The 25,897-nt window shown below is 43.0% G+C and overlaps 1 protein-coding gene across 1 annotated transcript in view; it reads left to right on the top strand.

Annotated features, from left to right (window-relative positions):
* Positions 1-330: 330 nt before the first annotated feature.
* Positions 331-25,897, top strand: part of LOC104359511 (ALG13 UDP-N-acetylglucosaminyltransferase subunit) — a 30,832-nt gene continuing 5,265 nt past the window's right edge. The window contains exons 1-24 of the mRNA XM_042807545.1: positions 331-1,548; positions 1,882-2,044; positions 2,269-2,407; positions 4,007-4,114; positions 5,969-6,140; positions 6,498-6,581; positions 7,496-7,546; positions 8,248-8,294; positions 9,176-9,248; positions 10,975-11,056; positions 11,417-11,597; positions 12,506-12,581; positions 13,290-13,398; positions 14,598-14,662; positions 15,582-15,682; positions 16,448-16,575; positions 17,268-17,505; positions 17,670-17,783; positions 17,996-18,152; positions 20,184-20,313; positions 20,811-20,846; positions 20,974-21,029; positions 22,085-22,256; positions 23,114-23,236. Coding sequence (XP_042663479.1) covers positions 1,468-1,548; positions 1,882-2,044; positions 2,269-2,407; positions 4,007-4,114; positions 5,969-6,140; positions 6,498-6,581; positions 7,496-7,546; positions 8,248-8,294; positions 9,176-9,248; positions 10,975-11,056; positions 11,417-11,597; positions 12,506-12,581; positions 13,290-13,398; positions 14,598-14,662; positions 15,582-15,682; positions 16,448-16,575; positions 17,268-17,505; positions 17,670-17,783; positions 17,996-18,152; positions 20,184-20,313; positions 20,811-20,846; positions 20,974-21,029; positions 22,085-22,256; positions 23,114-23,236 — 2,686 coding nt within the window. The 5' untranslated portion in view covers positions 331-1,467. The remainder of the gene's footprint in view (positions 1,549-1,881; positions 2,045-2,268; positions 2,408-4,006; positions 4,115-5,968; positions 6,141-6,497; positions 6,582-7,495; positions 7,547-8,247; positions 8,295-9,175; positions 9,249-10,974; positions 11,057-11,416; positions 11,598-12,505; positions 12,582-13,289; positions 13,399-14,597; positions 14,663-15,581; positions 15,683-16,447; positions 16,576-17,267; positions 17,506-17,669; positions 17,784-17,995; positions 18,153-20,183; positions 20,314-20,810; positions 20,847-20,973; positions 21,030-22,084; positions 22,257-23,113; positions 23,237-25,897) is intronic.

Genomic DNA, 25,897 nt, shown 5'->3' with positions numbered 1-25,897 from the left:
CCTTCAGTTTCCCACCTTCACCAATCCCTGTAGCATCAGTGGAATGACATCCACACAGCAAAACCACCCAAGCTCACCCACTTATAGAAATGTATGCAATTTTCTCCTGCCTTCAGTCATTTGAAGGTAGGCTTGCATCCCATGCATTTGCTCTGCAGTGCTATGACATGCCCCCAGGTGATGATCTAACCAGAAGTGTGTCCCCTCCCCGGTGAGGCCCAGTGCTCAAGGGGTTGTGTCAGCCTTGGGTTGCCATTATGGGACCTACTACAGCACTGTTATTTGAAGTATATGGCAGTTGCAGCTTTTATTGCATCAGCATGTAAACCTCTTGGCTTTTATTCCAAAATATATTACTTGAAGATGGAACGTAAAAATTTCAGTAATGCAAATTGTTTTCATGCTTGATTCAACATATTGCCATCTAAAGTAGCTCCACTGTCCCAGTGTGGAACTTCCTTCAACACGCTAATCCTAGATGGCTAATTTCAGGTAAAATGAAGAGCTATTCTTGCTATCTACAGTTCAGGGAGCTACACCTGGTAGGTTATACAACAACTTTGTGCTGAAATGCTACGGATTTCTTCAATTGCATTTACCATGTAACATGCTTGTCTTGTCAGAAGTTGATCTGGAAAAAGGCAGGTTCTGAAACCCTGTGGTGTGGCTTTTCAAGGGCCTCCGGCTATCACACAGGTACTTCTAATGTGCTCTGCAGTAACTCTGCTCTCTTGCAGGTCTCTCAATTTATGATTTTGTTCATCTTGACTGCTATCCTGTATCCTACTTCCCTGCTGCAGTAGTATTGCTGTAGACAACACATCCATTTCTCCTCCAAAGCATGACTGACTGCTCCTTTATGACTATCCTTTTGTGATGTTACTCCCTCGGTAGATGCTGTGGCAGGCCTGGGTCTGACTGGGTCAGTCTATGAAGAAAAGGTAGCTGCAGCCATTCTGTGGGAATGGTGGGCTGTAAACACTCTGGCCCAGTCAGTCTATCAGTTACAGTAATCTGCGCCCCAACTGCTGAAAGTAACATCTGGAGAGCAAAACTTTCCGACTCACTTTTTCAAACTGAGGTTGTTTCCCCACCCCCTATACCCTGAAAGTCTGAAAAATTGACGCACTAATAGTTACCACGCTGAGGTTGCTGAACGCTGCCGGCAAGCGTGCTTGTCAGAGCGAGCGGGCGCCCTCCCTGCCATTCCGGCACCGCGGAATGGAATCTCGCATCCCTGCGGCGGGTCTGGCTGCCCCGCAGCACCGGGAACCGCATTCTCCCCGTCCCCTACGCTCGTCTGGGCGGAGACAGCGGGCCTAAACGAGCACGGAGAAGGCAGACTCGGCCCTCCCGGCCGCCCGCCAAACCTCCCCCTCAGGCCGGCAGCCATTTTGGGGAGCGCTGCCCGGCGCTCCCTGGCGGCTGCCCGCCCGCAGAACAGCCGTGAGCGGGCGGCCGCCGGCCATGAAGTCCGTCCTTGTCACCGTGGGCACCACCAGCTTCGACGACCTGATCGCGACCGTCAGCTCCCCGCCGGCCCTGCAGGTGAAGCGGCAGAGAGCCCAGCTCCGTGGGCAGCCGGCCCGTCCCTCCCCTCAGCGCCGCAACTAAGCGCCTGCGCGCTGGGAGCTGTCCCGCCCTTTCTCCCTTCCCTCCCTCCACGTCCCACCCGGGGGTGGCTGAGGGGGCGGGAGAAGTTGGGGGGGCGCCGGGGGGCGGTTGTGGGGGGCGCCGCGATGAGAGGCGGCGGAGCGGGAAGGGACGGCCTGTGGCGCGGAGCTTGGCGGGCGGGGGCCGGTAGCGACCGCCGGGCCGCGCCGGGGTAACGGGGAGCCGGGCCCAGCACCCCGGTGTCCGACTTCCTTCCCTCCGGCGCAGGTGCTGCAGAGCCGCGGCTACGGGAAGCTGGTGCTGCAGGTCGGGCGGGGAGCGCTGAAGCCGGCGCTGAGCAGCAGCCCGGCCTTGGCGGTGGAAGCCTTCCGCTTCAAGGACTCGCTGGCCGAGGACCTGGGGAGGGCAGACCTGGTCATCAGCCACGCAGGTAGAGCCCTGTTTTTCTTTTGCCGAACCTGTTCGCCTGAGGGCAGGAGGGGAAGTCGGTGTCCCTACGGCTTGGGGCTGGTCTGGCATTGAATATGGAGGTCCACAGCTAGAGCTGAGGGGGTAAATGTTCGCCTTCAGGAGTCCCCCGCGTTTCAAGAGCAAGTAGGATGCTACTTCATCTGTCGGGGCAGAAGCTCATCGTGTTTTCTGTTTGACCTGTAGGTGCAGGTAGCTGTCTGGAGACTCTAGAAAAAGGAAAACCACTAATAGTAGTAATAAACGAAAAGCTGATGAACAACCATCAACTTGAACTGGCAAAACGGCTCAACAGAGATGGGCATGTCCTCTGCTGCTACTGCAGGTATGGAGCTGCTGTGGCTGTCCTGACTGAACAAGCAGCGTACAGCACCATCACTCTGTTACTACAGTATTGAGAATGTAACAAGGAAACCTCCATCCTTTTCTGTAACAACCATTTGTTTGCAAAGTAGGTATTTCATAGTGGATAGATTAACATTAGGTGTTAATTTACCAAGCCTTTTGACCATGACTCCTTTTAATTTTTTTTTTTTTTTTGAGGGCACATGTATTGAGACTGAAAGAGCAATTTAAACCAAATATAAGTGATTGAATTTGGAACAGTCAGGTAGCATTCTAGAGGCACCCAACAGCTTCTATCTTTCTCTGTTATTTTTCACTAGTTGTTGATTTCTTTTTTGAAGACTAGAAATAATACAACCCAAACCATCAGTTTGTAACCATGAGCCCTAAGGAATAAATTGTTCCCTTCAGACTTAAGACTCCATCATTTTGCTATGTGGATTTGCCTTGTAAAGGGCACTAAAGTTGACTATATAGGTGTATTGACATAATAAAATTGAAAGTATATGGGGTATTTAGAACAAAACATAAGAATGGCCTTGCTGATATGGATCAGGAGTTCTCGTAGCTCAGTATCCTGTTTGCAGTGGCCATATGCAGATGCCCACCCAAACGTAGAAAAGGGGCAAGAACATATGGTGCTTCCCTCCAGTGCTCTTTAGTATTTGATTCAGAGGGAGCCCAAAGTCAGATGCTGTCTGGTTAGTAACTTTCAATGCCTCTGTCTTCCAAGTTCAAACTGCCCTTTTAACCAAACTTCCTGAATCCACCACATCCTCTGATGAGTTTCACAGATCTACTGCCTGTCACTTCAGGAAAAAAGCAAAAACCAAAACAAACATCCTCCCCGCCCCCAGAAAAAAAAACGACCACCACCAAAAAACCCAGCTCCTTTTTGTTTGTGTTCATCCTGGCTCCTGTTAGTTTCATTTGCTCTCTTAACTATATCTTACTGTTTATGATTATTTATGATTGGTTGCACTCTACAAATAACAAGACCTTTAAACTTGTTCCTTTGCCCTGCAAATAGCATTTCGTATGTTTCAGAAGAGCCTTCTGAAAAGACTAGGCCTGGGCAAATTTCTTCAACTTATTATCTCCGTGCTTCTGACAGCTTCAGAGACAGGAAGGAATTTTTATTTGTGAACAATGCCTGTGTATTTGAGCGTTATTTGCAGTCTGATAATAGCAAGCTAACAGATTGGTTTAGCTGTTCTTTCTGGCTGTGTGTTAAGTGGAGAACTATGCCATGTGTCCTGAGTTTCCAGTTACAGTTTATGGTGAAGATCCTCAGATCTTGTTCAGTCTCCCAACACTACAAGCATGGAAGATTAAAATGTTAGAGCTGAGTTGTCTGTCAAAGCCGTGGTATCGGTCAAAGTGTTCTCTGCGATGTGCCCATGAGCCAGTGATGGTTGGGGTCCGCTGGTTTGTGGGATCTCTTTCAATATGTGTCCTTATTTTTGCTTCCATGCCAAAGAATTATGTATGAATAGAAAGAAAATTGTCTAAAGAAAAAAAATTTCCGTTTGGGCTTGATTTATTTTTTAAAATATTTTGTTTTGGTCTGTTTTTACAGCACTCTTGTGGAGACACTGCGGTTGATGGACCTGTCAACTTTGAAACCTTTTCCTCCTGGACATCCAGAAAAGTTTGCTTTGTTCTTGGATAAAGTTGTCGGGTTTCAGTAAGCAATACAGAGGAATAAAAATGTCAGAATAAAACCTTTCCCCTCTCCTAGTGAGGTCTTCTGTACTTAAGAGTCCACCAACTGGGACAAACCCTCAAAGAAGATGTTAAATGTTAACTGACATTAAACGGTGTCCTATTCAGTGCCAGTTTAAACTCATCTAGCTTTATGCTTAAAAGAGCACAGTACCAACAAGGGGGAGGGGGGAGGAATGTAAACTGTCTAGTTTCTTTGACAGACAGACATTTTACATCACAAAATCTGCACTGCGTTGGTAATTCCAGTAAGGAGAACAAGCTAAATTACTTCTTAACAGGCATGGCATATACGTCTCTTGACTAGATTTGCCTAGTACTGATGGAAAAATAAGTTGTCCTTGTTGATGTTCCTGTAATGTTCTGCAAATAAGCAGATGCCTTTGGCTCTCATTTTGTGTGTTTACAGAAGCACTGAAAAGAGAATTTTAAAACTGAGTTTTAAACCTCTCTAAAGGGAAAGAGGCATGTGGTGAATCTGGGTGGGAAAAGTCACAAGCTGCAAACCTGCTGCCAAACTGTCCACCAACTCACTTGGTTTTGGGTGATTTACTCCCGAAGTAAAACATGGCCTATAGGAAAGGAATGGGTTTGACTATACAATCAATCCATTTACACTATGTTATTGCATCATTACTTTGGGCTTCTGTAAAGTTCCATGTTTCCTGTTTGACACTGATCAGGGGAGTTCCCCACTTAAAGTATTAAAATTGTCAACTGTGTTGATGCTGCCACCAATTTGTTTAAGCAAGTATTTTGAAAAACGAAGGGGGTTTAAACTTATAAAGGTTCATGCAGACTATTTGGTCTGTAACATCTGGAACTGTGTAAGTGCACAGTTTGTGCTAATCGTTCTTCCTGCAAGTTTGGGGTTTGTTGCTGTTGCTTCAAGAAAAAGAAACTCCTGGATCGTGCATCTGATGTCCAAGTGCAATTTTTACTAGCAAGTTAAATGTACTTAGTGGCATTCTCCAAATCAAGCACAAGCGCTATATGTGGAATAAACCAAAGGTGATTTTTACAGATCCCCGAAGTTTTCCCCAAATACTTCATTAGGACGAACTAAGATTTTTCACTTCCTTAGCGATTTTTATAGAGCTGCTATTTCAGCTTTCCTGCTAGCAGCTTCTCTCTAGTCCGAGAGCATGCGGGCACATCACAGGAAATTCTGAATAACTATTTGACTGATTTTCCCGCTAGTTATTTGCAGTCACAGGCACATTGAGCGATGAAGCGGGAAGGAGGTATCTTGGCAGGGACTCCCTTCTCCCGAGGCAGGTCTGGTAGATGTCTGCTGGGGCTCACCGCGGTTTGGCCTCCACGCCGAGAGCTGGGTTGAGGGGGGGGGGGCTGCCCCGACCCCACGGCGCTCGGACAGCCCCTGCAAGTCGCGAAACGGGAGAGCGGGACAGAGATTTGGGGCTTTTAGCGGGCATCTTAAAATGGCTGCTGCAGGAGGCACCTCTTGCGGGCGACCCGCGGGGGCACCGCTCACCGGTAACAGGGAGCCGGACCCGGTTCTACCGGGCTGGGGGTCTGTCAAGTTTGGGGGTGCGCTCCGGGAGCAGCGGCAGAGCCCAGCGCCAGTGGTAGGATGAGGAAGAGGAGCGGGGGGTGAGGGGGGATGCTGTGGGGCCGGGCCGGCTCATGGCGCCCGGCGCAGGTGGGCGCGTTGGGCGTGGCGCCTCATTAGCAGCAGCCGCGCGCCCAGCCGCCACGCGCCGTGCCGCGGAGCGCAGCGCCTCGCGCGGAGCCTCCTTTCGCCCGCCACCACCACCCCCCACCCCCCCCTCACTCCCCTTCCCGCCTCTGGGAGTTGCTGCTCCCCCCACCCTCCCCCGGGGAAGATGCAGAAGGGCTGGAAGAAGTACTTCGGGCAGAAGTCCTTCAGCGAGGTGGCCATGGACGAGTACCTGGGCAGCCTGGGGCTGTACCGCAAGATGACGGCCAAGGACGCCTCTTGCCTCTTCCGAGCCGTCTCGGAGCAGGTAGGTGGCTAACAGTCTCGGGGGGAGCCGGGGCGCCTCAGGCCCGCGGCTGAGGGTGGGTTTGGGGTGCTCCTGAGACCTCCTCCTGGGTGCCCGAAGTGAGGCGTCGCGGGTGGTGGGGGGGGTGTGGTCAGCGCCCTGGGCTCCTGGGCAGGCAGGCTCCTGGGTCCCTTGGGCTTTCCTCAGCTTCTTCCCCCCAAGTGCCTGTGACCCTCAGCAGAGGCTCGTCCCCCTGTTTTGCAAAGTGTTTTGTGGTGCTGTTAGTCTTTACAAACTACGCGTAAAATAAGCATGTTGTGAAGCATAAATTAAACTGCAGTTTTCTCCTTCATTCTTCCATAATCTTTGTTTTTTCAGCTGTTTTCATCTCAAATTCATCATGTTGAAATTAGGAAAGCTTGTGTCTTGTTTATGAGGCATCACCAGCATAAGTTTGAATCTGTAAGTATTGTGTGTGTTAGGCAGTTCTGCACATGTAGTTAGGAAGTAAGGTGGGAGGGGGGTGAGTGGTTTAGCCATAAACATACCCACATAAACATATGCACTGAAAACATGTCGTGCTTTGCCAGGCTTGATGCATGTAAGAGAAGAGAAATGGCAGGGTGATGGCTTGCTTACCTTGAGTTGCAATCACACAAGTTTTCTTTGACTTTGTATTTCTGAAGCTCCTGAAATCAAGCAAGTTACTGATACCTAAGCAACCAGTAGCGTGAGAGTTATTTGTGTAGCATGTTCTCTGTGGAGCAATCATTACAGAATTCAATAGGTAGTAAATATGTAGGATTTTGGAGTAAGAAATGAACATAAAATGATGGTGGAAAACTCCAGAGTGTCATTAATCATTGCATAAAGTCATGTTTTGTTTTGGTTTGTTTTTTTTCATTTGGTTGTTTTTTTGTGTGTGGTGGTTGGTGCATGTGCGGTGTGGTTATGTGGTCTTGGGATGTGTTTTGGGTTTTGTTTTATGTTTTTGATGTGTGTTTTGTTTTTGTGTTTTTTCCCCTTCTTTAATCACAGTTAAGTGCTTCATCTAATCTAGAAGGGAGATATTATTCAGACTCATGGGCTTCATTTTGTTAGGATCTCTTGGTATTTCCACAGTGGTACCCCAAATCACTCCCATGCTCTAAGGCAGGGAACAGCTGAAGTCATACTCCAGTCAGACCACAACCCTTCAGAACCCCAAAATAGTAGGAATTGGCAGAGGAGTCCCCAGCTTGGTGTCTTTGCCCCCAGTCCCTGCCCTGCCCCCTCCTATTCAACATCTAGTAAAGTATGGTGTAGTGTTTGGGTTTAACTGTGCTTTCCAACTGGCTACATCTTTATGTTTGTTTTCTTCTTTGTTTTGTTGAAAGTATGTGGAAGGATCATTTGAGAAATACCTTGAACGACTAGGAGATCCAAAGGTATGACTGATCTAATACTTGTCAAGTGATTGAAATTTGAGGATACTAGAACAGGGAAGTGATTAGGTGATGGCTTAAAATGTGGTGGTTTGGGTTTGTTTTTTTTTAGATAGATCCCAATCCCAGGGTCTCGTCTGCATAGGTAATACTGTGGGGTTTGTACTGAATATTCACATGTATAAACAGTATTGGTTTTAGTGGGGAATTTGTGTTGATGCAAAGGATCAATCTGTTCAGACTAGACAGTAAAGCTGAGGCCTCGTGGGCCTTATTCATAATTGCAGTTCTTTTCTAAGAAGGAGAAAGTGAAATACACGGAGTGTACCTCATATCAAACGTTGAACAGGCTTTGCAATCCCTTGCTTCTTCCTTTACCCTCAGGTTGGAATACTAGAGTTCAAACTTTTATTTCTTTAGACTTTAACCAGTAAGTATGGTGAATGCAGCAGTCTCTGAAACAAATGTGGTTTCAATAAAAAATATATCTTGGGTGATGTGTTTAAAGGTCGCTACCAGAACTAGCTCCATCTTTACTCAAGTTGTTAATTATGGCCATCCTAATATCTCAACTCTCAGTGTATTTGTTGTTTTAACAAACTGATGAGTTTGGTTACATATTTTAATACTACAGAGAGCTAGAGTAAAGTTCTCAGTGTTGAAGACGGCTCTGGTATCTCATGTAATCTCATAATCTTGCATAGGAAAGTGCTGGCCAGCTGGAAATGAGTGCTTTATCAGTGATGTACAAGTAAGTGTCTCTAAATTTCACTTTGTTTTGGACTTGGTGGTGTTTGGGTTCTGGTCCCATAACCTTTTATTTGTTTGTTGCTGAGATACTAATTTGTGAAACATGGTGAGAAATGTGCCCATGTTCTCAGTGTGGATTAAGGGGAACGTGTCTGTTTCCAGCAATGTTTATTTGTTTTCTTTTTGCTAATGTTAAACTCAGTCAAGTGTTTCCTTCTAGTGGCTAAAGGATGGAAAATGGGGAAAAAACAAGGAGGTGTGTGTAGTGGAAACACTGTGTGGTAGTTATAAGCATGACTGAAACTTACGTAGGCGTTCTTGAGAGAGCCAGTAGTGAGGAGTACTTACCCTACTTGGTGCATGAACCCTGATATTTATTTCAAAGGTAACATAAGCCTGTGCAGGTGCTGCTGTCTTGCTAAGAATGCTGCTATCCTGTAACAAGCAGTCTGGTTCTCCAGTGGTAGAAGAAAGAACTCTGCCTTTGCAGGCTCGTTCTGTTCCGGTACTAAAGGAACAAACTGAAGTTTTGCAAGTTACTGGTTCCCTGTATTGAGGCTCTAATCCTTTTCCAGGGTGTCTAAATCACTGAGACTCAATTGTCTCGATGTCTGAGCACCCTACTGTAAGCCTAAGTACCTGCCCTATTCTATGACTAAATATAATGGTCTTTCCCAGATAATTTTTTTTTCCCCTAAGATGAGTGTTGTTTTCTCATCTAGCTTTTGCTGTGTGGTAGCATTCACTTATCAGAAAAGTATTATACTTGATTTTTCTGTAAATGAACAGTGGATTCTCTAAACAGTTCCCTGCAAACTCCTTCATAACATGGTTCTACTAAAGGTGTGCTCTTTCAAATCTTTTTTTCCTCTGCTTACCTAGGCGAGACTTTATTCTGTACCGGTACCCTGGAAAGCCATCCACTTATGCTACAGACAATGGCTTTGAAGACAAGGTGCGAAGTGAGGCAATTTTCTACCCCTACCCCGAATCCTAATTATCTACAGTCCTACTTAGTTGTAAAAACTTGCCACTGGAATTGAGCTCTTGTAACTCCAGTCCTCTTGCATACCCAAACAAAACCCCAAGGTGACTTAGCTCATGGAAAAAGAATGGTTTTTGCAGAACAGTTAACTCGATTATAGTAGCTTTGCTTCCCATCTGAGGGATGGATTGCGTGCTGTTCCTGTGCCAATCTTTTTTGTTACTCCAGCTCGTTATTGGAAAGAAGTTTAATTTTGGCAGGAAGAGGTAACATCCCAATTCCAAAATATTTTTTCATGTTTCTGAAATATCATTGGGTAAAAATACTTCCCAGTGGGAATCTGACAGATCTGACAGGGTAGAATGAAATACCTGGCTTGAATTGCAGAGCAGAACAAGATATATTTATCATATTGGCAAAGAGAAGGTGTTCTCCCACACCCCTAGTGCCTCTCATCCTGAGGTTGGATGAGGCGTGCAGTTTCCCTTCCTGAGAAGGGAAAATTAATGGGAATGGATTAATCTAACAGAGTGATTAATTTCTGACATACAAATTGAACCCTGTGAAGAGTGGGAGCTAAGGGAACAGCTTATCTACACAAGAATTACTACTGGGGGCAAAAAGAAGAAACATAAAGGAGAAATACTCTGTATTACCTCCCATCTGACCCCTATTGTTTTTTCTGCAGTTATGTAGATGTGGCTAGCTCAGGCATGATGCCAGGGTTGTTGCTGTGGTATGGATTTCAGTATGGACTACTGTATTTGCCGAAGTGGCTAGTCTGCTCTGAAATCTGTACTGCTGCAGCTGTTCTTCTCTGTTGCTTAGTATTAGTCTTTGTTTGCATGTACTTCTCTCTTTTTCAGTGTAGTTTCCTATGTAGCTTAATGTAATTCCAAAATAAGCCAACTTTAAAAATCGAGAAGCATGCTCTAAATGTGGTTTGTCCTCGAAGGCTTTACCACCAGAGTTCTCATTAAGTGTTGGCAGCTGTCTGTCATTAGCCTATGCACAGGCAGCAGCTTTCTGCTGTTGCTTGTTCTCACTGTGAGACGAGAGCTTGTGTTGGCAGAAGACATAGTGCCCACTGAACTGAGAGCCCTGGCATCCCAGCTCCTGCTGGTTCACTTGGAAGCGTCCTTGCTGGCAATCTGCTGACAGCTGCTGAAGGGCTTCTGCTGGTTGCAGTTGGCTGTGGTCATGTGCCAAGATGGGGTTTGATGGTATACATATACTTGGTGTATCAATGCATATGTTGCAGAAAGCATGCATCTTTTCAAAAGGCAGCATCATACTGCTTATTTAAAGCAAGGCTTTGTTGAGGGCTAGAGAAGTAGATGCTCTTCTAATCCCTCAGGTGGGGAAGGGTGAAATGTGCCTTTGATACTTGGACAGTGTATCTCTGGGGTACTGCTTGTATTTTACCTCTTGAGCAATTGGTGGTTTCAGAGGTAAGCTGGAAACTAACTCTTAATGCAGCATAATGTACAAATTGATAGTTTTTCTCTGTATACTAGACAAATTTTAGAGGATTCAGTTTTAAGCTGATTCAACAGCTTTTTCATATTTACATTGAGAATATATATTTTTTTTCTTAATGAGTTGGTATTGACTGTAGCCTTGAGCTAGGATATCAGATAAAAGGAGTTAGATTTTACATCATTCCAGCCTTTTTATTTTTTATTTTTTTCCCCAGATTTTACTGTGTTGTTCCGGCAGTGGCCATTATGACTCTGTCTATACAAAACAATTCCAGGAAAATGCTGCTGTTTGCCAGGGTAAATTTAAAATCAGTTTTCTATGGAAAAGAATTATGTGTTTTCATATGTTTATAGTCAGTGTTTGTTTTGGGCTTTGGGGGTGGTGAGGAGAGAGATGGAAGCTCATTTATTGTATATTAATATATACGTACACTCATTGTTGTGTCTGCTAAGTGAGGTATAGGACCAAATGACTTCAAGAGGTTCCTTCTTCCCACCTGCATTATATTATGATTCCCTCCTTAATTGAATTTAATATAACTAGTACCTTGTAACAGTAGATAATATCTGAAGATATGCTTACCTTGAAAATTGCAGCAGTTCTTACGGGTCTGGCATTATCTTAATTTGGTTTGAGCTTTGTGTTGATTTGTTCAGCTGTATTGTATGAGATCCTGTACAAAGATGTGTTTGGCATGGATGAGGAAGAATTAAGGACTGCAGTTGAGGTGTTTCGAAGTGGATCCAAGAAGAACAGAAACAGTGTCTCTCTAGGAAGTGAGGATGCAAACTTCGATTGTCTTCATGAAAAAGTAACCAGAAATCCATCAGAAATGAGGTAGCATTTTGGGAAGGGGATGTGGTAAAATGGAAGCAAAAAAAAAAAAAAATTTAAAACTTTGCAAAGGGCAACTTTTCCAGGTTTCTTTGAATGGTCACAGGGTATTAACTCTTTTTCATAACTCATGACAACCACAAAGCTGCAGTATATTGTAGAAAGTGTGTTTTCCTTGGAGCTGGGTCTCTGCTGGTGGCGATGCTACAGTTGTGTATTAGTCTGCAAAATGACAACTTATTTGTAGATAAGATTGTTCCTTATGGTGTCAGAATATTTTTTTTTTTAATGAGAAACTGTTACAACTCTTCTAAGCATCTGTAGCTCTACAGAGGCAATAGTGTATTCAGAAAGTGAGCTCTGCTTTTTTTTTTCCTCTTTTTTTTTTTTTTTTTTTTTTTCCTTGCCCTTTTTAAATGGAATTATACTCCAAATAGACAATTAGGTGGTGGCATTATTCAGGTCTGTTTGATCCCTGGGGATGAGAGGAACAGACAAAATGTACTTACAGAAACTCTCATAATCCCATGTTGTTCAAGTCACTAGAAAGGCTTGAGGGATGCCTCTCACCATTACTAACTGCTTGCAGGTGACACTGGTTTGAGAGGATTTAGAACAGGGTGTCTTGTACCTGACAGTGCAAGAGTTTAATCAGTCAGTGGGATCATCTTCATCCTTTCCTAATGCAAGCAGTAGCCCTAGTAAAGGGTGGGTCTTGGAACAAGTAAAGGTCATGTTCTTAAAACTAGGAAAAGGGTTGTCCTGTACTACATCACGGTCATGGCTAGTGTTTAAGGCAAAATGTACCACTTGATGGCACCATGGTGCTTTTTCAGATTGTATGGGCAGTTGATTTTAATCCTGGCTAGAAATGCATTATATCTTTTGTAATCTTATTTTCAATTATTCAGGGTGGATGACTGGGAAGGCAATGCTACTGACAATCCACAGGAAGATAAATTCAGACAAGGCATCGGAGAAGAAAAGGTTTGACAGTTAGGAAAGAACTCCTCGTAGTGGTGGTTGGTGTTTTTTGTTATTGTATGAGGTTACCCTTGTTAGGGCTAAACCTTCTTTTCCACTTCTTTAAAAATGACTTTTTGGGAAGTGGGTGGCTTAATTCTTCCATCTGCTTTTCTTTTGGTTTTGCCCTTGAATTTATATTAAATTGGGTAAGCCTTTTTCTTTCCTGAAATTCTCATGTTCTTCTCTAGCTAATTTTTTTTTTTCCCCCTGCAAGGATGGAGCTTAGCAGATGTTTCCTGGTCTGCTTTTTGTTTTTTCCAGAAATGGTTTAAATCAGTCCCATTTTTGTATTGCACAGAGTATAAACCACTTTGGAACAGTTTTAGAAACCCTATAGAAATCGGTTTTCAGATAAAATAACTGAAATTTCCACCGACTTAGCCATGGCTTCGTTGGTCTGGTTAGCTTCCTCCAACTTTTTTTGGAGTAAAGAACACGCCAAATGTTATTCTTGACCCTGTTCCTAACCTTTCCATAGTCTGTTCAGCTTCTGAATGCTTAAATGTGCGTTCATATTCTTGAGCTTTAGTTTTTAGGCAAATATAGTGGAAGTTAAAATTTTGGAAAATAGGGTGTGTACATCTTAAAATGGTCCACAGATGCTAGCGGGATAGAGACTATGCTGAACACAAATGTACTTGTTAATCTCCATTTCAACTCTGTTTTTAGCCTCTAGAAAATCCATCAAAGATGCCCGTTCCTTATAAAGTGCTAAAGGCACTGGACCCTGAGATTTATCGAAATGTGGAGTTTGATGTTTGGTTGGACATCAGAAAAGGTATCTTTAAAAAGGGAAAACCAGCTCTTTCTGTACTAGGCCCAGTGTTAAATTTATGAATGAGTTGTATCACCTGTTTCATCACAGCTGAAATGTGAAGGATGCTGGTTAACCCAGTAGATTCTTGTAGGTAGTACATCATCTTGCTAGTACCTGGTTTCTTGGCTTCTTTTCAAAGTACAAAATACACTGCTTCCAACATTGAATAATGGTGATAAGGTTGCTAAAAATCTGACCGCTGTTACTTTTTGACTATAGTATAGGAAATAGAAGGACTCAAAGCAGAGTACAGAATGTGTTACCATTCTGTTGCATTGAAAATCATTCACATTTGAGTTTTTTCTTGCAGCATGTGTGTGAGGACTTCTGCTTTTTAAAGCACGATTTTGGCTTCAGAGTGGTGTAATAATGAAGATCTCAAATTTAGCATTGAGATCTGACAAATGATGAGTTTTCTCTTGCTTCCCAGCTCTCCTGGGCTTGAACATTCTGGAGAGATTTCATGGTCTTCGTGGCTTGATATAGGTTGCTGCTTTTTGGCATCCACTATGGCTTCTCTGTAAAGCAAGAAGTTACCTAGAAATATTAGTTTTGAAGTGGTGTTTGGTGTCTGACCTAAAGTGTTTTGCATGGTGAAGAACTCTAGCATTTTATAACTGCATAAGTAGTAATGAGGGTCATTAAAATTCTTGGAACAGAGTAGAGTAATTATCTATGTAGACTACTGACATGCAGAGAATCCAGGCAAGGAATGGAGAGAAACCCTATTGAAATCTAGCGGCAAGGAGACTTTAAACAATGTTAGCTCTTCCTGGATAACATCTGATTTTTGTCAAGTGCACCAGTACTCTGGCAAGACAAGACATGTCCAACATTATTAATGCCAGCGTTGGTATTAATTGCAGGATTAACTTGGTAGCATCACAAAAGACATTGTAGTATTGAAGAAGTAGTGTTACTTACTGCATTATCTGGATACTATTGACCTCCTGTGACTTAGCGTGATTATGGTCTGTTATAAGAAAATCTACAGTTACTTCACCATTCCTATGGGGAATGTTCAGATATGCATAGGAAATACTTAACTCAAATGGCCTGTGATTTGTAGTTGGATGCTGTCATGAAGTATTTGTAGGATACATGAAGAAAGAACAGTAGTTTAAAGGCTTTTCCCTTTTTATTTATTCATTTATTTTTAGAGCTTCAAAAAACTGACTACATGGTGTTTGCTGGGAGACAGTACTATTTAGGAGACAAGTGTCAGGTTAGTACTCAAAGGAGACTCAGTTATGATAAACTGTTGAAACCACTTTTAATGGAGTATGGTAAGCCATAAAATCGTTTGACTTCATAGAATTTTCCAAGGCTTTTGTCATTCTCTTCCTTATAGCTATTAATCTGAGTCTAATTTAATTTCTTTCTAAAATCTCCCGTTAAACATTGGGTAGTGCGAAGGAAAAGCTGCTTGGAAATTCGTTGTGAACCAGTGATATACATTCTGTGAGCGTGGAAGTTCCAGATTGAGAGCTCAAAATGCACAGGGTGTGTATTTGAGGTAGTTGTCTATTAGATTTTTTCACTGGGGGTCAGCAACAACTCTGGACAGTCTTCTTCTCATCAGTAATGTAACAAACATTTTTACAAAATAATAAAGAGCTAAAAAGGGAGAATTAGCATGATGTAGCCAGGAGATACTGAAAGGAAGGTGAGCTTTCCTTGTATTCCATTGCTGTATGTAGTGAGGGCTTATTATCAGCACTGGTTGACATAGTGCTGATGTATTATCACTCAGTGACTTGTTTCTAGCTGAGCACAGCTTTCCCTTCCAATTTCCTGTTTTATCTTCTGTTATCAAGTTCTTAGATATGCGGTCTTCCCTGATACTTACCTGCTTGGCACAGTGTGTAAAAATAGGTTAGAAAGCAGATATCTTCTTAACTCTCAGTCACTCACAAGACTGATATTTTTTTTTTTTTTTTTTTTTTTTCCCCCCCCTTCCTCCCTGAAGTTAGTACAGTGATCTTTATTTTGCTTGCTATTTAGAAGTATTTGAGACTCCTGGGCCAGCTCAGTAACACAGGATCAGTTAGCAACAGCCTTTGTTATTAGTTGTTTGTAAACAGTAATTCTGAATCCCCTGATACAGTTTGGCTTTTTTAGAGCTTCCCTTGTTCTTTCTCCAGGTACGTCTGGAGCCTGGAGGTAAGTATTACAATGCTCATATCCAGGAAGTCAGACAGGATGGCAACACGTTGACTGTATTCGTTGAGGAGCTGGCAGAAAAGTAAGCAGTCTGGTGATGACTTCATGTTTGAACTCCTTCTGGTTGAGTTTATATATTCCCAGATGCTTAAAATAGGATTGTTAAAATAATTTGAAAAGAAAAGAGAACCTAGGCTTTTAAATATAAAGTGAGGTTTTGCTTCCTTGTTGGCTATCACTCTTCAAATAGAATGTCGCAGGAATTTTTTTCTTTCATATTTCTGATGACCAAAATCATTAATGTAATGCTTTCTGTGAAATCCTGCTGCTCTTTCTTTGGCATGTGAAAGTGATCTTTACAGTTTGGGCTTAATTTGTGGATAGCAAATTACCCTCTACTGTTGTTTTCTCTGGAGCTTTTATGTTGGACCCAAACAACTGATTGACACTTCTGATGTGTCTAATCACTTTGTCTACCTTGCTGTTCAAAGCATTCACCCTTCTCCAAACCTAGAATTCAGCTTGACATATTGCAAAAATTCTGTGTTGTCATATGCTCTCAGATGTACCACTGAACACATACAAATGGAGGAAGAAAAACTTGACCCAGAAAGTCAATGGTGTCGAGACTAAATCCTAGCTCACCTTTTCAAATAAATGAGTAACAGTAATATGTGCTTGGTGTCAGAGAAACAATTTTTTTTTTTAGTTCCACAAGTTCCCTACATTCTTTTAAGTTCGTGGATTTTTCAATTTTCCATCTTAGTTTTGGTTCAGCTTACGTTATTGGGCAGTTATGCACAAGTGTATCCTTGTGACACTGCTAACCTCAGTGTTCTTTATGTAGGCATACAGTTCCGTTGGCAGACTTAAAACCAGTGACACAAGTGGCACCTGTCTTTGCTTGGAATATGGTTCCCAGCCGAAGAGGAGGAACCTATCAGAAAATAACAGGTGGATACTTCTCAGGAATAGGTTTGTACAACGTTACCACAAGCTTTCCTTCCCTTAGGGCTGGTGGGAGTCAGAGAGATGCTTATGACAGTTTTAACAGTAGCAGTTTTTGGATACTGGAAGTGACATAATTCAGCCTGTGATATAAAACTTGGTCTCTGCAAGGGCTTGATGAATTTACCTTTGTAAAAGATCAGATCCTTTGAAAATACGTTAAAAAGTTGGTATTGCTCAAAATTTCCAAAAAGAAGTTTGGTACTTGAGAACCATGTGTGAAGACTGGGTCTGTGAACCAAAAAGCTTGTCTGATTTGGCCTTAGCAGTGATGCATGTACAGACCAGGGCTTCCCCAGCCAATTAAATATGGATTGTATTTTTTAAATTTGGAGATACTTTTTTTTTTTTTTAAATAAATAAATGCAATCTTCGTAAAGAGATTTTAACAATGAGAGTACTGGTTTGCTCAGCTGAAGATGGGAAGGTATTCATATGTGAGAAGCTTATATTCTACTCGTAATTTAGAATGCCTACTTGAGCCTTCAAATTAAGTGTATTAAGTTTACATACTTGAAATGCACTTTTTCTGGAATAGGCTGTTGTCTCTTTTCCATGTGTCCAAATGTTGACCCTTCTCAAATGATAAAGAGAACACAGCTCTGGATTCAGCTATTTAGGTGTAAATCTATCTCTTCTGTCCTCAACTGAAACTGCAGAAATGGATATGAAAGCACGGAAGAGAATGCTTAAGAAATTTCGTGGAAAGGAAGTGTTTATGACTGTGGCTTATAGCAGGGGTCAACCAGTTCTTCCACCCCGGCTACAGCACCGTATTCCCTCAGGGCATGCTCCTCCAGTTTACTGCTCACAGGGTGGTGGAAACATGGCACCTTATGAACCCTATCATCCTCAGAATCCTCCTCAGAGGCATAACCGTGGATTTGGGATGCCAAGGTAGGAAGCCTTGAAAACCTGTCTGAGATCACCACTCGTTTTCTCCTAACTAGTCTGCAGCGAGAATGAATAGAGAGTTTGTGCTATTTAATAGGTAAAACTACAACTGAGTTCCATCTGAGAGTCACTTCCTGGTAATTGCACCTTTTACCCTTTAAACTTAGGGGATCTGCCCGATTTATAAACAGGCACAACATGGTTGGCCCTCAGATAGCTTTCTACCCCAGTCCAGGAAAGAGATGCTATCAGAGCTATGACAATTTCTCCTTCAGGTCCTGGTAAGTGACTATGAACCTCTTTACGAAACGTTGCTGTGAAAGAGTTGGGGAGGACGGTGGTGTGTGGAGGGCTGAGTTGGCTGTTCGTGGCACAGCCTGGAACAATGGGTTTGTTGTGCCTCTCCAAAAAGAACAGAGTTAAAATGGAGCAATGAAACGAAGGTGAAACTCCAGACAGTGGTGATTCTTAACGTCCTTTCTTGTTTTTCAAGCTCGTACAGCCGTAGCCACCGTCAGATGCAGTGTGTCAATAAGGAATGTCAGTATGGGTTTGTACCAGGGAATGGCGAGGAGCCTCAGGGGCCAGAAGAAAGGATAACTTTCTATGAAATTGAAGGAGAGGATGCTGCTGCTTTTCCTACTTTACCAGTAAGTTATGAACAAAGGGTAGATTAAATCCTTTCAGGTGGGGTTGGGAGGAGCGGGATGGGAAGCTCTGTAGATGCACAGCACTGCTTTACCTAAATGTACAGCAGCTTTTGTTTTGTTTTTTTTTCTTGGAATAATGTTCAGCAGTAAACATGTTTCTTTGAGGAGGGAAAGCTGTAATGAGTCTAGATCCAGTAAAACCAGCTTAAAACCTCCATTTTTCTAACTGTTGCCCTTCTTTCTCCCTCCCCTCGCTAGCAGCACTCATTTTCTCTTCAGTATATTTTTGTAAAAGTAGGGTCATGTTTCTTCTTTCTATTGGCATTTGAAAACAAAACTGAAAATATCCCTTCCTACTGTGTATGTCTGTCTAGCTCTAAATAATGTGGGAGTAAAGCTTTTCACTTGTTTGCCACACTGTAAGGTATGATTTGTGTAACTGGACTCAGAAACTGCATAGTGATAGCCTGGATCGCTCCTATGAATTTGTAGTTGTGAAGTTTTGGGCTAGCATGTTGTTCCTGAAATAGTTTCTTTTGCTACAGAAACAGGAGAAAATTGCAAATCTAGACTTCTCATTAAACAGTCTTTCTGTTGGATTGTAGATAAAGTGGCACAGTGTATTCTCAAGCTTGAAAATGAATCTTTTACTTCTAGTCTAAGCCTAGTACAAAGCCAGGTATGCTACAATCAGTTGATATTTAGGTATTTGAATAGAAAAGCAATTTTTTTTTTTTTTTTTTTAAACCCTGGTACATTTGAATTTCTTTTTATCATGCTGAAGCAGTGAACTTTAAAATTTGTTAGACTTGTATTTAAATGAGAGAGAGAAAATCTGCTCAGGGCTGTTTCAGCAGCAGCCATTTTTTGGTTTGTCCTCATGTGCTAGAACTGTAATCTTTGCTCTGCTTTTCCTTTAAGAGTGTCAAGAAATCAGAACAGATTAGGCCCCAGGTTTTTTTCCAAGATGAAATCAATATAGCTTATTAGCTTTTCCTCCCCATTGCTAGACTCTATGCCTGCAGCTCCCAATGAAGAGTTTTTCATGTTCATTCAGTGCCTTTGTTATTGTCAATGCCAAAGCTTTTTCTCTGTCTCTTCCTTGTCTTGTTTAGTAAAGGAATATAACATTTCCTGGGGAAAGATGCATCTCACAGAAAACTCTGCCATCCTACTAGAGGCCTGGTGGGAGAATCTTCTGACTTACCACCTCTGCTTCAACCTTGGAAATCTTACAAGCCTCTCTGAGCACTTTATCGATCTCATAGTCACCATGTCTTCTGAGGAGAATTTTGAGTGTCACCTTAGCCATCACAAGAGTGAATCAACTTCTTTTACTTGAGCATCTCAGTCCTATAATCCTGCTTCGGAGAACTCTGTTTTAAATTGTGGTGCAGCTAAGGACTGACTTGAGTGCAAAGACAAAGAGCATGTGAAGTGTTAGAGGAGTCCTGTGGGAAATCTTGATGGGTGCTGCTCTCTGGAAGAGTCAGGCTTGCATGTGTGGGTCAAGTTAGTGCAGATGATGGTGTCTATGCCAGCAGCCACCTGTGGGTTTCACTAATTGTGACTAAAGATAACCTTTTTCCATCATAAGTAGAGTATTTGGATGAACTGATCTGCTGTTGGTGTGCTGGGAATGTTCCAGGATGAGAAACACAGGAGTATATGTTGGGGGTAGCAGTCTTGGCTGTTTGGGTTCTGCTCCCTCCTTTTCAGCTTTGTTTGAGCTCGAGGTAAATCTGGCTAAGCTTTTGTAGGGAGCAGCTTGACTGTATGACATAGGACACTGATAGGTCTTCAAAAATAAATTGTCTTAATATGCTAGGCAGAACACAAGGTAGTGAAAAGAAATGTGTCTGCAACTGCTTTGCTGCAATCAAGGTACATAGGAGCAGACACACAAATGTTAAAGAATTAAGTTTTGGTTGCAACACTCTTGATCTGCCAGCCTGTTTCTGCTGTGTGTGTAGAGCATGGAAAAGTTTCGCACTATTTCTAACCGCACATTTCTGACTTTTTGCTTTTTAGAGCCAGAGTAGCCCTGCTCCCATTGTCCATGGTCCAGCAGGATTTTGGGTACCAAGGAGAGGCCCAAACTCTGTTCCACCTAACAAGCCAATCCTGAGTTCCTCAGAGGAGGAAGAAACAAGTGAAAATGGTGAGTTCTTAAAGGATTAGTGAGCAAAGAGAAAAAGACAGGTTTAGAAGATCTCCAGTGTCCTTTTGTCAAAATAGGTTTTCTGTATCTTGTAAATACCTGTTTATTGTGAGCTTTGAACACACCTGTGATCATGCTATTTTTCTTCATTGTCTGATAGAAACATGTTACCTGTTTAAACTTGCTGTGCCATTACCCCTGTGATTGTGTAGCTCTGTAGTGAGCCAAAATGCTGGTTAAAAATGCATGGTGTAAATTTGTTAATGGCACCCCTGATACTTGGTGGAATAACCAAATGAACATATCTTGAGTGTTTATCTACCTTTTCTGCACAAAGCAAAATGATACTGAAAGCAGTTCATTAATGGATGCACTGAAATGTAATTGAAGTAACTTCAGCTTTAAGGTTTGGTTCCTTTCAGTGTGTGTTTTGTTTTTTTGTTTCTGGGTTGCTTTTTTCCCCCCTGAAACAAAGCTTCCTGTTCTCTTCCTTGTAGGGAAATTTCATGAAGAATATATCTATGCACCTTCAGGTAAGTAAACCCTATGAGTCTTTACTGATAGAAGACTCAATGTAATGCACTCATGACCCTTTTATAAGTTTCTGAAGGACTAAATTTCATGCTGCTCTTTTCAACTAATTTTGCCTGTGGCCTCCAGAACCCGACTGTGAAGCTGCAACAGTATTTAGTTCAGCAGAACGTACAGCAAGCTTGGTAAGCTCTAGTCACTGTCTGTTCAGATTATGAATCCTTGAAGCATGTGGCATTCTTCATAGAAAGTGACCTTGGATGCAGGCTTAATGTAGTAGGTCAGAGACTTCTTTTGGAAGAAAGGAATGATGGTTTAATTTATACATTCACCCTCCCTAAATAGTGAGGTTTTTGTCTGAGTCTGTAAGTACAGTCTGAATTGTCTTAGGAGCATTAATGGCTTTCCACCTTCCCCTCTGCTAAGAGAAAGTGTATATTTGAGTGCTGTTTACTTTTCTTATTTTTCTACTGCAGACAGCACTTGCTTTTATCATGCTACCCTTCCAGCCCTATTCCAGTTAGTCTTTTTCTGCCACTGTGGGACTGGACAGATCTCACTTCTGATAGAACTGACTTTGGAGTTTCTGTGGGGTTTGTTTTTTTTTTTTTTTTTTTAATCTGAAACTAAATCTTTAGTCACCTACTGGTCTACAATGGGTGTGAAAGCCAGTCTTGTGCATGTCAAAATAAAACTGCTTTTACTCGAGTTACAAAAGATCCTCTATGTGTGTATAATCCATAAATAAATAAAAAATTTTGGGGGTGTAGTGTGTGTGCCGTGTGACTTCTTTGCCTCCTAAATGGACCATGCTTTGCTTTGGAATCCCTTCAGGAAGAAGGGCCAGTCTCTGTGTCACCTCAAGATGGAGTGCCTTCCTATGACTATCCCCCAAAGGTAGTATCTAGTAGTTGAATATGGTAGCCCTGTGGAGAGGTGACCACTCTGCTTGGTTAGTGTCAGTTTGTGGGATGTAAGGGATGCTCCTTAGAGCATCTTGTATCAAAGAGCACAATTCCCTGGAAATATAATCAAAACAGAAGGGTGAGAAAATGCCTTGCAGGTGTCTGCAACTCTAACCTGGTGTTTTAGAGAATGGGGATAGTTAGCTGCCTTTGCAGCTAAGGCTTCTGAAATGCGTTTATGTGAAGTGAGAATTGTTGAACTCTGTGATACTTCCATAGCCTTTGTCAAAGCCAATTATAGAGGCAGTCTGCTGAATACTCTGTGTCTTTTCCAGGTGATGGTGAACTCTGCAGCAATCTCAACCTCAGTAGGTGTTTATGCTGCTCCAGCTACGGGCTTCTCCTCACATTCTGCTGCCTCCACTCCAGCCAGTATCACAACAGCAGTTTCCTCACAAACAGCAGTTCAGCCAGTCATAGTATCTCCCCTTTCTATAGGGAGGCCAGGTAGAGTGTACATACAGTGGCTATGGACTTGGATGTCTGAGTTCTTGGTTATATCTTCCCCTCCCATTTTTATTTTTTTCCTACCTCTCTAATGTTAGAAGGCTTTTAAACCGAAGTATCACTTGCTTTGTCTTAAAATGACATAACAGTAGTTGTAACTTAACGTGGTGCTCTTGCCACTTGAAATGCTGTTTCTCCTTTGTTCTTGTGAAAAGTCCGTTAAACAAAAATCATTTTAACCTTCTTATAAAGAGGACTTTTCATGTCTTCTGTAACTCTTCATTTAGCATATGGAAAACCTTCCACCTTCGGTTCTGCTCAATTCTGTCTCCCTGTTCTCCATTCAAAGTTCTCTAAACTGTCTGCTTGCTGATGCCATTACAAATAACCTGCTGGTGTGTTTAGAGGTGAGGGCTACCTAATGAATATTTAACAATAGTCTGTCTAAAATATTTTTGTTGTGACATGTCTTGAACCTTCCCCTACTTTTGTGGGCTTGTCGCAATAATGAGGACTTAAAACAAGCAACAGACTAATCACTAGCACAGAGAGTTATGTAAGGAAAGTCTGGTCTGCCTTCTAGTACAGAGAAATGATTGCAAAAGACATTTATTCTTAACTGGAATATGAAGCTTGCACGTAGTCATACAGTTAAGGCTTGCGCAATTAGAACCTTCCAATCTGGTGTTAAGATTTCTTCTGGACTTTAACTGACTGCTAGAAGGACCTTGTTAAAGCTTGTATTTAGAGGCACTGAGGTGACCGAGCAGTGCATGCTGAATTGTGTAACTTAGCATCTTGCTCGTGTTATGTGCCACTGCAAATTTGACTTGACTTTTGTTTCTTTCTAATTGTAGCTGTGTCCTCAGTGCCATTCCCAATTTATTCCACTCCTCTTCCTCCAGTCAGTGAGGTGGGAGAAGCTGGTGCCGTTCTTCCACCTTATTCTTGTGATCCCAGTGGCAGTGATCTGCCTCGAGGTAACAACGGTATTTTATGCTTTTACCACTGCTGCTCTTTGGCAAACTTCTGACTTCTGTGCTCCATGGAAACCTAACAGAATACCTATAGTGAGAGGAAATGGCGCTCTGCAGCTCACAGCAAATGAGTAATAATATTATGGATGCTTATGCTAAAAATGTTTTCATTCCCAGTTCTGAATAGGAAGGTCATTTCTGACTCAAATGCGTGATTACTGCAGCTTTAGATAGCCTCCTAAAGAAATGAATACGAAGGGCGAGGGTGCTTGGCCTAAATCATGCTGGTTCTTGGCGGGGAAATCATTGTCGTGATAACTGATTGAAAAAGAATAAAATCTGTGTGTTTGTAAAGCTGTGCTGTTGCACAGTTTAGTGGGATATCGTGTTGCTTTCCTGTGGGACTGCAAGATGTCATTCTGTGGTATCTTACACCAGAGGTAAAGCGTAGGGTCACTTTGTCCTTTGGGTGCGTGGCCTTTTTGTGTACTGTCATCAGTTGTGACAGCGTTTAAGGTCCGTTTCAGCTATTAAACAACGAGGTGCGAAACCCAACGTGATACCGACCAGCAGAGGAGCTCAGAAGCAGCCTCCAGCTTTATCAGCTGAATGTGGACTTCATTTTGAAAGTGGTGATCTTTAGTCGACTTGCTCCTTACGATTTAAGAGAATCGGCGTACCATGGAAGGTTGTGTCAGACAGCCAAGCTTGGCGAGCTGTGCAACAGGCATATACGACTTGTTTTTTCCTTTGTTATCAGTTTCTCCCCTCGTTCTGCCATGTTTATGTCTGCCAAGGCATAAACAGAGCCTGTAATTAATTCACAGAGCTTTGTTTAATAACCCAAAGATCAAGCTGCCTGCTGTCCTTACCGCAAGCCGAGTGCCTGTTGGCTGCGGGGATAACAGTAGTGCTTGCTGTTACGCTCTGTAACTTGTTTTTCTCCAGGTGGAGAATGCCGTGAGGCCCAAGCGTGCCAATGTTGCATCAGTGCAGACATCTCAAGAAGCAGATAGAAGCGGTCTGTGATACGCAGTGTCTTGTCTTTACCAGCTAAGGATTGTTGGCTGCGTGTAGTTTTGGAGAGCAGTAGAAGATGCTGTGCCCTGCGCGTGTCCCCTTGCTCAGTCTTTTGACAGTGCATTGGGTCAGGGCACTGCACTGAGGGTTAAAAACTGAGAAGGGCTGTAAAAGAAGAGTTGGTTGTTCAGCCCGCTTGTCCTCTCGACAGGAGGATTCAGCTTTTCCTAACGTGTAGTGTTCAGACTGGATCAGAGCTGCTCTGGATGGGAGTTGGAGGTCTGTTCAGGTTACCTGTGCTGCCAGTGTGTCACGTACAACAGCTTCAGGTCTTTCTGCCTTCTCTGGCAGGCGGCATGGGGAGGAAGCTATTTGGGCAGTAGCGAGGCCAAGCTGGAGGTAAGCTGTAGCCTACTCTGAAGAGCAGCAGTGCAAAGCTGGCCGGCTGTTTACGTTTTTGTTGTTCTGGTGCTGGCTGTATGTCTGCTCGTTGGTTGAGGTACAGAGGCTTTTTAAATATTCCCCCCCATACACTGGATATGTTGTAAGTACTTGCAGCGTAGCCCACTTCTAATAGCTGTCGGTAGATACAGCGGGTAATGGGCTTTTGTCAGACTTGCTGCCTTTAGTTCAGTTTCCTGAATCTGCCGTGTTCTCTGTTGGTGTAGAGAGTAGCTTTTCATTCAGGGGTGTGCGAGGGGAAGAAGTGGCTGCATGTATGTACGTAGGCTCTGTGAAATCCAAGCGTTTCTTTTCACGCAGTTTTGAAAAGTGCAGTTTCACTATAACTGTCTGGCTTGATTTCCTCCCTGCCACCCACCCCCAAAATACCACCATCCCTGTAACTGCCTGTATTTCGGGTATACGGCAGTTGCAGCTTTTATGGCATTGGTAGGTAAACCTTTGTTATTCCAAAACATATTACTTGAAGATGGAGCATAAAATGTTTTAGTGATGCAAATTGTTTTCACGCTTGATTCAACACACTGCCATCGAATGTAGCTCCGTTGTCCCTGTGTGGGTTTTCCCCTCAGTGTACTAATCTGTGAAGGCTGATTTCAGATGAGAGAGCGAGCTACTCATGTAATCTACAGCTGAGGGAGCTACACGTGGTAGGCTGCAGAAGAACCTTGGGCTGAAACGCTATGGATTCCTTCAGTTGCATTTACCACATAACGTGCTTGTCTTGTCGGAAGTTGATCTGGAAAAAGGCAGGTTCCAGAAGCCTGTGGTGTGGCTGCTCAAAGGCCTCCGGCTTTCACACAGGTACTGCTAATGTGCTCTGCAGTACCTCTGCTCTCTTGCAGGTCTCTAAATTCCTGGTTTTGTTAATCTTGACTCTTAAGCGGATTTCCTCTTCCCCACTGCAGCAGTATTGCCCTAGATGATCCTCTGCACACATCGGAGGTGATGGTTTTCTGCATTGGTGGAAAGTCCTCGAATGAAATTTTGAGCACTTGGGCAAATTGGGTGTGAAGTGTACTGTCGAGAATCTGGTGTGGATGGGGATTAATAACCTCTTTGGACCCTGCCTGTAGCTCCTCAGCTGAGTCGCTCCACGTGAGATTGGCTGTGTCCTTCTGGGCATAGTCTCTATATGTTTTTTTTAAAGGAACTCAGTGTTGATGTTTAATAAGGAATTGC

The sequence above is a fragment of the Tyto alba genome, unplaced genomic scaffold, assembly GCF_018691265.1.
Source record: "Tyto alba isolate M040663 unplaced genomic scaffold, T.alba_DEE_v4.0 Super-Scaffold_5, whole genome shotgun sequence".
Lineage (NCBI taxonomy): Eukaryota > Metazoa > Chordata > Aves > Strigiformes > Tytonidae > Tyto > Tyto alba.
The sequence above is the reverse complement of the archived record's forward strand: the minus strand, read 5'-3'. Positions and strand labels throughout refer to the sequence as shown.